This window comes from Eptesicus fuscus, chromosome 3 (assembly GCF_027574615.1).
Source record: "Eptesicus fuscus isolate TK198812 chromosome 3, DD_ASM_mEF_20220401, whole genome shotgun sequence".
NCBI classification, from domain to species: domain Eukaryota; kingdom Metazoa; phylum Chordata; class Mammalia; order Chiroptera; family Vespertilionidae; genus Eptesicus; species Eptesicus fuscus.
In genome coordinates this window covers 45884201-45897116 of record NC_072475.1, presented here as the reverse complement: position 1 = coordinate 45897116, position 12916 = coordinate 45884201, and the positions used below count along the sequence as shown (strand labels likewise).

At 42.0% G+C, this 12916-nt stretch overlaps 1 protein-coding gene across 1 annotated transcript; it reads left to right on the top strand.

The window, feature by feature from the left end:
- The first annotated feature begins 9390 nt into the window (after window positions 1-9390).
- Window positions 9391-10553, top strand: SST (somatostatin). The gene is made up of 2 exons (XM_008151580.3): window positions 9391-9528; window positions 10341-10553. The coding sequence occupies exons 1-2, from the start codon at window positions 9391-9393 to the stop codon at window positions 10551-10553; spliced, it is 351 nt and encodes a 116-aa protein (XP_008149802.1).
- Window positions 10554-12916: the final 2363 nt, after the last annotated feature.

Here is a 12916-nt window from a genome sequence, read left to right as displayed (position 1 = left end):
ATCCTGCTCCATCTGGTCCCCTTAGAGTTTAGGAAAAGTTAGCTAGTCTACTTGTTTTTGACAGATGTTGTAACAACCTACCACAAACCGATGGCTTCAAATAACAGAAAATTACCTGCTTGCAGTTCTGGCATTTAAAACTCTGAAGTTAAAGGGTCAGGGGCCACAAATCCTCCAAAAGCTCTATCCGCCCCCCCCCCCCCCCACCGCCCCTTCTTCTACTTCCCACTTTTGGTGGCTCCTGCTGTTCCTTGGCTTGTGGTGGTATCATTCCAATCTCTGCCTGCCTCTTCACATGGCCTCCTCTGTCTTCTCTTCTATCTGTCTTCTAAGTACACTTAACTTTGGATTTAGGGCCCACACAGATAATCCAGGACAATCTCATCTTGATATCCTAACTTAATTATATTTGCAAAGACCTCTCCCCACTACCCCCAAATGAAGTGCATTCTTTCACAGGCGCCTGGGGTTAAAACGTGAACATACCTCTTCGGGAGCACCATTCAAATCATTGCAGTTGGTAAACACTGTTGTTTTAACAGCCTGGGGCCTTGTTGCTTAATCATGTAAACCCTGGCTATTAAAACAGCAGTGAGATTCTCTAAAAGACTGGGAGGCAGAGAAAAGAAAGGAGAGGAGAAGTGAGCCCAGCACCTGGAGTGGCAGGTGCCCCACTAGAATTGCACAGCAGCCTAGGAACTCCAAGGGTCCATGCAGACAGTAGTGCACAAGGCCCAGGCCCCAGAGCAGTGCATTTCAGAGTGAGCTTTAGGACTCAGTAGGGTCACAGTTCATTTAGTGGGTAATGGCCAGCATTACCAAGAAAAAAAAAAAAAAAAAAGAATAGAATGGCCCTAGTCGGTTTGGCTCAGTGGATAGAGCATCGGCCTGAGGTCTGGAGGGTCCCAGGTTCGATTCCAGTCAAGGGCACATGCCTGGGTTGTGGGCTTGGTCCAATGTGTAAGAGGCAGCCAATCAAAGATTCCCTCTCATCATTAATGTTTCTATCTCTCTCTCCCTCTCCCTTCCTCTCTGAAATAAATAAAAAATATATTTAAAAAAAGAATAGAATGTACCACAGTTTACTGCAAGTAACGAAAGTATGTATGTTTTGTGAAACGTGGGCAAGTGTGTGTGTGCATGTGTTGGATTGTGACATAAAGTATATTTCTTATGTAAATTGTGGTCCAGAGTTTGAAAGCCACTGGTGTTAAGAGGCCTTGGTGTGGCACTTTAGAGCATCCCGGAGAGAACAAGGATCCAGGGAAGTGTCCTTGGTTCTGGGCGCAGCATTGGGAATAATTGTTCTGTGGCAAAGGTGTGAACAGGTACAAGAAGGAGCTCTTGACACATGTCAGACCCCCTTGGGAGCCTCCTCCTTCTTGGAGAGACCTTGCAAAGGTGAGGTTCTATAGATGTGTGGGTGAAAAAGGTCATTAAGTTGATGGCTCTGAGACCAGCCACAAATGTGACATTAATGGGTCCCCTGCTGGCCCCAGTCCTGTCTCTGCCCTCAACTCTGGGGGTAATATCAGGAGAGGCAATGGAGCAGAGTTAGGACCTTTGTACTCAAGTCAAAGGTGGGATGGGGAAAAAAGGAGAGTTGGAGTTAGGTGAGCAAAGAAGACATGAGCCAGAGAATGAAAGGAAAGGTTCGTGAGGCTGGAGGGCATTCAGGTTACAGGTAAGAGGACCTTTTGTTTTAGACTGCAGGTTTTGAATTGTGTTTTCCCTCCAATCCCTTTGTTCCTCTGAAACTTTGTGGCAGAATCCTGTTCAATGAAACAGAATCCCTGTAACCTGCTTCCTCCCCCATCTTGATCGTCCCTGAGGCCTGTGTGCAGGGGATTCTAGACCTAATTTGGGAAGTTTATAATGACTAACACTTGGTTAGAAGGTGTTTGTGGCCCCTTCTAGTGCTAATAATTTGATCCTATGGCACAGATAAAGTTCTGTATAATTTACCAGATCATTTCTTTTTGAAGTCAACGGTTGAGTTTTGTTCATTTTTGAAACCCCAGCACAGCATTTGGCCCGAAGTGCTCAATATTAGAATGTTTGAAGGAAGAGAATATTTTTTGCACACTTCTTTGCAACTCCAGCACCAAGCACAGTGTTCTCTGCATAGTGGCTGCTTTTAAAGAGTCCGCCGAATAAATGAAGAAATGAATAAAATTCTGCCCTAAAATTTTAGATGAAGTTGTCTTCTACAATCTAGCCAGCAGAGGGCAAGAGAGTTCAGTTTAACAACAGCAACCTGCCCTGTGTGCTGATGCAGCCACAGGCAGCCACCGCCAGGAGGAGCCAGTCCGCTTGTTTCATGGGATTAGAAAAGGCACAACAGAAAAGAATGAAGACAGGAAGCATGTTAATCCCCAAAGCTTTCGTCAGGGAGTGGGGTTTTGCTGTAAGCTAATTGTCAGGTATATAGAGGACTGGACAGGACCATCTTGTTACATGATATCAACCACTTGGCTAGAAGAAATTCAAGGAACTTCACAGTGCACTTGCGCCAGGGAAAGAATGCATGAAGAGTCTCTGATTTTCTCAGTCGTGTTTATTCTTTCTGTGAAAAGTGTGCTGTAAAGTTCCTTGAATACCTTCCCTTCTCTTGACTTCAGTTTTCCCATATGTAACTGGATGGGTGAGACTCGATGATTTTGAAGGCTCTGGTCTGTTGATAGGTCCCCTGCTGGCCTCAGTCCTATCTCTGCCCTCAACTCTCCGGGTAACATCAGGAGAGGCAGTGTAGCAGAATTAAGCCCATTGTGCTCAAGTCAAGGGTGGGATGGGGAAAAAAAAAAAAGGAGAGTTGGGCTTAAATAAGAAAAAACATGAGCCAGAAAATGAAAGGAAATGTGAGAGAGATGATGAGGATAAGATCAAGGAGGAGAGAAGAGGAGATATAAACTTATGCATCAGAAACTTTGCATTGGGGCCCAGTCACCTATGCTTTTAAAATGTTTCCTAGGCAATCCTGGTGTAGAGCCAGGGTTAAGACCCAGAAGTCTAGATCAATCCTCAGAGGTTTGAGTGTAGGGAAATTGAAGTAGTTGTAGGGATACCTTCACAGGGCATTTCTGTGATTATAGTCTCTATCATTCCATTTCAAAGTGGAGGTCTCAGGATCACCCTGAATGGGAACTTTGCCATTTGTTCTGTACTGTTCATGGGACAGGGCCATTGGTTTCTGACCCTATTTTGCCAGACCCAGCTGCTCAAGACAACTTCTCTCCTGCCAGCTGCCCTGGGAAAGCTCATGAAAGACTTCAGATTTCACACCTCAGATTTAACAAATCAGGTCAATTCCTTGCTCAAAATATTTCAATGGTTTTCTTACCACAGACTTTGAGGGTCTATGTCTGGCCCCTGGCTGCTTCGCTGGCCCCATCTCTTAGCCCTCTCTGATTCATCCAATCTGTTCTGGTTCTCTTGCCTTGTTGTTGATGTTTGATTGTACCAGGCATGCTTCCACCTCAGGGCCTTGCAGATTGTCCTCCCTCTGGATGAGGAAAATAAATAAAGATACCTGAGAGTTGTTCTCTGGATGGCACAGTGGGGCAGGGCACAGCTCAATTTCATTTCACTGAGGAGCCCTGAGCAGAAGTCATAGATAAACAAGTGGGATGCTATGGGAGACTAATGGACCCACAAAGAGAAAGGGAAACGAAGAGATAATTAGGGGCAAAGTTTCTTTACCTATGTTTGGTGAGAGAGGAAATATTGGAGTGGCAGAAAGAGCTCTGACATCAGCCCAGCTATGCACTACTACATAACCTGGGGCCTTCATTCCCTTATCCAGTTGATATTAACACACTTAAACAAATGTGAAACATTACAACAAGATGCATTAACATTGTTATTCATTTCTATTGTGCACTATGGGCATGTGCTTATTGCTGTGGTTGATGGATATGTCCTCCCTGTGATTATATTAGCTTATTGATCTGACCACTTCAGTTAGCACATTGGAACAATGACACTGAGCAATGTTTAGGGTCTTTTCTTCTTTCTGAAGCTCAGAGATGACTAACGGATCAATAGATATGTGTTCCTAAATATATCAGTTACTTAGGGTTAGAGGTCAAGTGATATAGTCCTCTGTTACCAGAAGCATATAATGCTTGTCCTACTCACCGAATCCAGAGACCTCACATATAAGAAGAGAGAAGTCTGTGTCCAACCCAACCATTATTTTTCAGCAACTACTCTGTGCTTCATGTTTTTATGGTATCTGAGAAAGATACAAACATGGCTGAGATAAGCTTTCTGCTCAGTGAATCTCTCATGAATGAGACATATTGACTTTTAAGGCACAGAACTATAATCTGTGAAGGTATCAGCTAGGGGCACAAAAGACACACATCTGAACACACCTCCTACTGGGGATCAAGTCCACAACCCGGGCATATGGGCTTGGAATTGAACCATGACCTCCTAGTTCACTGGTTGGTGCTCAACCACTGAGCCACACCAATTGGGTGAGGATTGCAAGTTTTAATTTTGTGCTCCAGAGTAGTAGAGTTGCTGTAGAAGGAAAGGTCTCTACAGTATTGTCAGACTCCTGTCCTTCAGCAGGAAGTCCACATGCTCACCATAGCCTGCCCTCATCCCCAACAACATTCACCAAAAAGTCTTCCCCCTACTGGGTGGGTCACTTACTCCAAATTGATCTCTGGCTCCCAACTTTACTTAAGTCAATGTTAGATTTTCTTTAGCCAGATATAAATCTGGAAGACAATTCAACAAGTGGATTCACACTAAAGTGTTAATAGCTTCCAAGTTTTAATGTGCTATATCTCCAAGAAAAAGTATATAAAAGAGAAGAGACTATTTTCTAGTTGATAAATTTCAGCTCCCATCTGCTGTACTTCTATGGGAGAGATCTTCCTGAACCTTCAAATCACACCCTATATGTCCCCAGTATGAGGAAGGCCTGCCTTCCTAGCCAGCTCAGAGCATCAGCAGGGACATTCCAGCTCCCAAAGGCTGGCTCATTGAACATTTATCCATTGGCTTGAGCTGGCTGCCTCCACCAGAACAACAAAAACAGGCCTTTTTCTTTTTATCATGTTTTATGAGTTACCAAGAACTTTCACGTACACTGTCTGTTATGGCTCTTAAATCATATTTTAACAAAAGCAAGGGTTCAGGCCTATTTTAAACAGGAGAAAACTGAGCATTTAAGTCTAGGGCTCAGAGATTCAGTCCAGGGCTCTTTTCACTATTCCATGTTTGTTCTCTCCACAGCCTGTAATTTTTACTTTCTTCTGATTGGGAAATAAAAAGGTTTTCCATTTGCAAAAATGTCCAGGAAGTCTAAAAAGTCCATTTTAGAGAATGTTACCAATTTTTCTCATTTTCTTAAGTCAATATTCAAAGAAGCCATCAGAATGTTCTGTCAACTCTTTCAAAATAAACTTCAGACCCAATCAGTCCTCACTTCCTTCCTAGCTACCACTCCAGCTCCAAACACCATTTTTCTCTTGTCTGAACAAGTCTGGAGAATAGGTGCCCAATAACAATCACAAGCCACCTCCTCTTCCTTGGAAACAGGCCCTGGTGAGAAAGGTATGAATTGTCTTAAACACCCATGGCCCAGCTGTTTGATTTAGTATAAAGGTACTTCATACTTTCCCAACCAGGAACCAAGAGCTTTTCTAACAGAGTCCTCATTTTGAGAAAAAAACAGCATTTTAATATTACAATACACTCTAGTTTGCCCCCTTTATTTTCTCAAATTTAAACTCTTTGATTATTAGGGCTGGAAGAAACCACAAAGGTTACCTATCAAGCCTTTGATTTGGTAGATGGGAAACTAAGGCCCAGAGAGGGAGACCCACAGCTGGCTGTGGCAGTCAGAACTAGAACCCAGGTCTTTCAACTCCCAGTACAGACACTTTCTACTTCCCTGCATTGCTTAATATTGAGCATCTGATTCTGCTCAGAAGATTTTACTGTTTCTCACTAAAACGAGTTTCTACTCAACTAGGGAGGTAGTCACCCAAATGTACATTTCACAGGAGGTGGCCAATCCTATCCTGGCCAGAAGAGCTGCACATGAGGGAGGCCTGGATGCCTTCTAAAGACACTTGTATCCTGGATGCAGGCTGCTCAGCCAGGTGTCTCAGGCATCTCTGAGTCAGGAGAGCGTGAAAGGTGTTAAATTGGAAGAACATCCTCCCTCTGATCTTGCTACTTCCTGCCTGTGTGCCCTGTGCAAGGCACTTAGGCTCTCAGGATTTCAATTTCCTCTTCTGTGAGGGAGGTTTACCACGCCCTGATGTGCGCATGGGAAGGGGCTGCATAAGAATGGGAGATGGTGACTCCTGGTGACTAAGGTCTGGGAAGTAGGGTCCTAAGTAGAGTCAAAAATCGACTCCCCCTCTCAACCATTGGGACTTAGGAGGGAGGTCTTGGGGGTTGTCTGCAGAGGGGTCAGGTTGGGGAAGTTTGAAGTACCTTTGTGCTAAATCAACTTTTATGCAAAACTTGGCCATGGAGGGTTTAAGGAAGGATTCATGCCACCTTTTGTCCTGCTACTTCTCTCTTAAATGGTCCTTAGATCCTAACAATGCCAGGATTATAAAAACAAAACAAAATGCAGAAGTCTTGTCATCCAAAGCCTTAGTTAGCACTTCAGCAGGGGCAGGAGGCAAGAAACCCAGACCTCACTGTTCCCAAGTAAGGACTTAAATAGCTGGAGATCATGAGTAATTCTAGTGGTAAGCAGCTGAGGAGGAGAGAGGTGAGAGAGGAAGAGACTAGATGCAGGGACTGAGGCAAGTATTGACTAAGCAGGGTAGGAAGGAAATGAGTGATGCAAAGAAGGCAGGAAGAGCCAGTTGAAACCAGACTGAAGTCAGAAGATGATGGGGAGAGGGGAGAACAACAAAGAGGAATGAGGACAAGAAATGGGGAGAGACGACAAAAGAAGGATCGAATGAGGAAGATTCTGAAAGAGAAATCCAGAGAAAGGTTAGGGAAAAGGAGAAAGAGGAGAGAGGAGAACGAGTAGAGGAGGAGGAGAAGGATCTGGAAGGAGAGGAGCAGTCCAGGGAGGGAGGTTGAAGAGATCCCAGAGCACTGAGCAAGAGAGTAGGGCTATTCTTTGCTCCTTGGCTGGCTGCTATTTTAGGAAAACTTTCCTTCTCTAGTCAGTGGGGCTGCCTAGGGCCAAGTTCTGGGTGGAGGAGGTGTGAGATCATTTGGGGGTGCCTTGGGATAGTTGGGTTGATATAACTAGACTCTGAGTCTCCAGTCGGAGCCAAGGAAGTTCCAGAATATAAAGAGAAAATAACATGTATTCCCTAGGTTGGGATCATCAGCCTCAGAGTCATTGCTCTTCCAGACTATTCCAACACATGTGAGTGACTTTTAGTGCCCCACTGGTGCTTAGCCCTGCCTAGACTTGCCAAGCCCTGGATGCTCTAGCATGCCATTCTGTGCATTCTCCCATTGCTTTGGCTTACAGACACAGAAGGAAATGGTGACAATTATTCAAGCCATTGAGGACACCACCTCCCACCCCTCTTGCAAAACAACATTATGGTTTTGGTCTGAGTATTGAGAATGCATACATGATGCATGGCTGGTGAAAGCATTGGCCAAGTTCTTTGCTTCATTTTGTTTCTGGAAACACATATGTTTTAGTTTTTTATGAGCTTGAAAGTCATGATATGTCAGCCTGCAGGGATCCCTAGTTCATGTCAGGACATTATCTAGCCCTTCCTTGATAAGGAATTGTTTTGAAAAAATAAAAACTGTCAGAACACTGATCTGAACAACAAACATTTAACCACAACCAGAATTCTAAAATAGCCTTTTTTTCCTTAATTTTATTTTTTCAATTGTAGTTGATATTCCATATTATTTTATATTAGTTTTAGGTGTACAGCATTAGTGGCTTAAAAAAAAAGATGAAAGATTTAAGAAGTACAAATTGGTAGTCACAAAACAGTCACAGGGATGTAAATTCCAGCATAGGGAATGTAGTCAATAATATTGTAAAAAGCATGTGGTGCCATCTAGTCTCTTCCTCTCTCACCTCAGCACCACATGCTTTTTACAATATTATTGACTACATTCCCTATGATACTAGACTTTATCGGGGGGATCAATAAGTTATATGAAACAGCATTTAAACTTCCCTTTGATGCATGTAGGGAACATGGGGGTGCTGGGTCTAACTAAGATCAGCTGATCCTTTCCCCACGCATAGACACATAGTAATGGTCACAGATGTGCAGGGCATCCCTGGACTTTTGCAGGTCCAGACTGGGGGTGGTCCCACACCTAAAATTGCTCCTACTGGCCAGGAATCAGTTAGAAAATTCAGAGCTGAGTGAAAAGAACCCTGGCCTTGGAATGTGGAGGTCTGGCCAACTGTGCAGTGTGTGATCCAGACTCCAGAGCATTTCACTGCCCACTTCTAGGTTCAGTGACCCAAACACCAAGGTTTAATAGATGATTTCTGAGATTGTTTTCCATCTTCAAGTTTCTAGGCACCAAAATGAAGTTAATCTCATTTTTTTGTTTGTTCGTGTGTGTTTTTTTCTTTTCTTTCCTTTTCTCTTCTTTTCTTCCTTCCTTTCTTTCTTTTTTTTTTTTGTCACACTAGGAAGACAAGTTAGACTAGAAGTTTCTCAGCTACTGAGAAAGAGGGATGGAGGGTGAGCCTAAGGTAATTTTTCCATTAGAGGGAAGGTGCAGTTCTTTTATAAGTAGCCCATTAAAGTGTAATCTATAAGACTTTTTATGGAAATAATGGAGAAAGAGATGATCCAGTCGTTCTAATATCCAAATTCCATTCTTAAATTAATTCTTAGATGAATGATTCTGAATCTCCACTGGGCACCCTCATACACTTCTGCATTTGTTTTGCCCTCCTAACATGTTTGTATATAAGGACAGAAGAGTTGTCTGGGTACATTTGTATGTATGCAGCCATGGGTGGTAGTGCACTTGTCTTTTCAGCTGTGTTTGAGCTTCTGTGTGTAATCGAGTGCACATGTACGTGTGTGAGTGAAATTATGGAATGTGTATGTGCTTGGAATATCAAAGACTGTGTAGATGGTATGACATGTGTGGAATCCTGTGGGCCCGTGGGTGTGCAGGATTTTTTTTTAAAGTAAGCGACTTTGTATTGTGTAGCCTCCTCTCACTTCTGTGATTGATTTCACGAGGCTAATTGTGCGTAAAAGCGCTAGTGCGATCTGGGGGCGCCTCCTAGTCTGACGTCAGAGAGAGAGTTTAAAAAGCGGGGAGACGGTGGAGAGCACACAAGCTGCTTTAGGAGCCGCAAGGTTCAGAGCTTTCGCTGCAGCCTGCGGATCCGCTCCTAGAGTTTGACCAACCGCGCTTTAGCTTGGCTTTCCAGGCGCCGCGGAGATGCTGTCCTGCCGCCTCCAGTGCGCGCTGGCCGCGCTCTCCATCGTCCTGGCTTTGGGCAGTGTCACCGGCGCGCCCTCGGATCCCCGACTCCGTCAGTTTCTGCAGAAATCCCTGGCTGCTGCCGCGGGGAAACAGGTAAGGAGACTCCCTCGACGTTTTCTTTCCCCTCTCCAGAATCCCTACCCTTCTCTTAGCCTCGCCCTAGTCCCGTTGGGTGGATTTAAGAGGTGCTCCTGAAGAGTTTTGGTGCTTTTCTGGGTCCCTCAGCTCCCAAAGCTCTTAGGAAAACTTTCAAAGTCCAGAATCCCCTCTTACCTCTTTTCCCCTTACCAGCGCAGTCTGTCACAGGTGAGTTCTTTGCATTCAAGAAAATTCTGAGACCTGGGCAATTGAGCTGGAAGGTATGATGGCATCTATCCTTGGTGCTGACCACGGGAGGCGCTGACCCAGGTGCTGAAAGAGTGCATTTCTGACGCTGCTACCATCCTAAGCAATACCCATCTCTCCTGCAGTGGACCGAGGGCTAATGGGCATTCTACAGACGGAACACAATGTGTTTAAAATTATGAAAGGTCTCATTCCCCACAGGGACTTAGTGAAAGTGATAAGTTTGTAGTTCATGAGGTGAAAATTGAGTTAAACTGTTGGCACATATTTATCTTTGCAAAACTGCTTTAAAGATCTGTTATTTCTCTCTATGTGTGTTTGAAGCTTACAGAGACAGAAAACTTGCAGAAACATTTGATGTTTCAAGCCTCTTTGTGTAATTGGTGATTATAGTAACTACCCTTATTTTTATAATCTTAATGATTTTAAGTGACAGAGGTGCACAACTGTGAAAATTGGGTTTTGGGTGGAGCTGAATCTGCTTCCCAAACTAGGCTTTTTCATTTCTTCTTCATCCTCCTGCTCATTCTCTCTATCTCTCTCCCCTCCACCCCGTACAGGAACTAGCCAAGTACTTCTTGGCAGAGCTGCTGTCTGAACCCAACCAGACAGAGAATGATGCCCTGGAACCTGAAGATTTGTCCCAGGCTGCTGACCAGGATGAAATGAGGCTGGAGCTGCAGAGATCCACTAATTCAAACCCGGCCATGGCACCCCGAGAACGCAAAGCTGGCTGCAAGAATTTCTTCTGGAAGACTTTCACATCCTGTTAGCTCTATTAATAATTGTTGTCCATATATGACCTCTGATTTCTCTCCTTTAAACCCCATCTCTCTTCCTTAATTCCCCCAATACTAATAAAGACCCTCACAGTAGAAATTGATGAATGTAAATACAAAATAAAATTATGATGAAATTATGAAAAGCAAGAATTTGATTTCTTATTGAGTAAACCTTTCTGTTCAACAATACATGATTAACTTCCATTGTTATTTCAGTTGAGTTATTTGAACTATGCACTCCAACTCTCAAAGACACACTATTTAAAATTCCCTGTGGTAATAAGGTTATGTTTTAAATGGTAACCCTCCTAGTTTGGGTGACTTCAAACTTACATAATTTCAGAAAACTCTATGAATGATAATTTTAATTTAATAATAATTATGGGAAGGGGCTGTCACAAGCATCAGTCACATATTAAATACAATTAAAATTATATGTGGAAATAAATATTAGTATTTATGGGTAGGCAGGCTGAAATGTCCAACTATTTACCAGGCTGAAATGTAAAAAATATAATATATACAAAATGTGAAGAAAAGGCCATTTAGAGGAAAGAAGCTGGCTTAAATAGCTAAAATAACATTCTCAGGCTTTAAAATTTGTTTCCAGTCTTTGGACATTTAAAAACATATTACAATCCTCTCTGTCAAAGACAATCCTAAGTGAACATGGTTAAATGATTGCCTCTGTCTAAAAGTAAGATCCATGTCACTTTTATTGTAAAATTCCAGCATTAGAATACCATGGGTTACAATAAAAATATGTGTTTGTCAATCCAGAGAATGCTACACTGTTGAAGTTATTGGAACACAATATAATAATACCAGAATAACTGAAGGAGAGATCCCAAGTCTTCTTTTGATTTTATCAAAATGAGAGTCAAATAAAAATGCAAATGATAATAACATTCAGTACATGCTAGCTATTATTATTAGCATTATAATATACTTAAGGGTACTGTAAAAGGTAGAGATAAAAAGATAGCTAATTTAACTCACAGGGACCTTAAATAGATATCCCATTGAGGATGTGTGTTTTAGCTATCACCTCTATTTCTGAATAGCTGCTAGAATAATAAGCCAAATATAAATACATAAACTCAGTATAAATCTGTATAGCATGAGCTTACGAATGGCAGCATATAAACATTTAAGAGAAACTTTATATTTCATAGAAAATATTTGTATTAAATAATACACGTTTTTAACATGAATATTGCTTCATTGAAGTTAATTCCTGAACAGCTGATCAAGCAGGAGACAACCCAAGCCACTTTACTAATCTTTATGAAAACAGAACAGCCTTTGAGGTTCCAGTGCATCTTTTATTTACAATACATTCAGGAGGGAATTAATGAGTATCCACTTAGGGGATGTGTCTGTGTTAAATGCCTTATGTACATCTGGTTACCATGTAACCCAGTGGAGTCATAGAATCACATTATTATGATTAAAGCACAAAAGGGAACACAACTTAATTGTTTTCTGAGTAGTGCATAGATTGTATGAGTGACAGGGAGGAGGGTTTAAGTTTTTAGTGTAATCTTTAGTTGTCAGTTCCCAATAGTAGTATAGGAATAACTGGCAAGAATTATGTAATCATGTGCCCACATATATATTTATTCCTTTTATTAAAAAATTCTCCATTGTGTTTTTTATTTTATTTTTTAAAAAATATTTTTATTGGCTTTTAGAGAGAGAGGGAGAGGTAGAGAGAGAAACATCAATGTAAAAGTGATTGACTGCCTCATGCATGCCCCCTACCAAGAATTGAGCCCCACAACCTTTCAGTTCATGAGATGATGCCCAACAACTGAGCCACACCAGCCAGGGCTCCGTTGTGTTTTTAAAATATTTTCGGGGGTGAGGGGGTACTAATATAAGGTGACAGGAAAAGATTTGACTTTGGGCAGTGGGCACCAGTGCAATATACAGATCTTGTAACATAGAAATCCACGCCCGAAACCTATATGTTCATGTTGACCAACGTCACTTCAAACAATTTAATAAATAAATATTTAAAAATGTTTTCTGCTATAACAAGCATTTGTTTTTCTTGTATAACTTCTGCAAAGGAGAAAAAACTTAAAAATACTTTTTCCATGGGGGTTGGATGGAGGTGGGCAAAGGGAGGGAAAATGGGGACATCTGTAATAGTGTCAATAATAAAAATAAAGTTAAATAAAATAAAATAATTTTCCCAAATGCCAAGAACTTCTATCATTCTTGTCTTGACAGTTGCTTTAAATAAAACAAGAGCACTGACATCATACTCATCAGGTTAAATATTAGATAGAAAGTTCAATTTCCTATAACAACCTTAGAATGAGTAAATACAATTTTCTACAATAAAC

Bases quoted from the DNA above. Each gene is read 5' to 3' on its own strand.
- SST (XM_008151580.3), top strand. From the start codon at position 9,391: ATGCTGTCCTGCCGCCTCCAGTGCGCGCTGGCCGCGCTCTCCATCGTC. The intron at 9,529-10,340 runs GTAAGGAGACTC...CACCCCGTACAG, and splicing joins CTGCTGCCGCGGGGAAACAG to GAACTAGCCAAGTACTTCTT.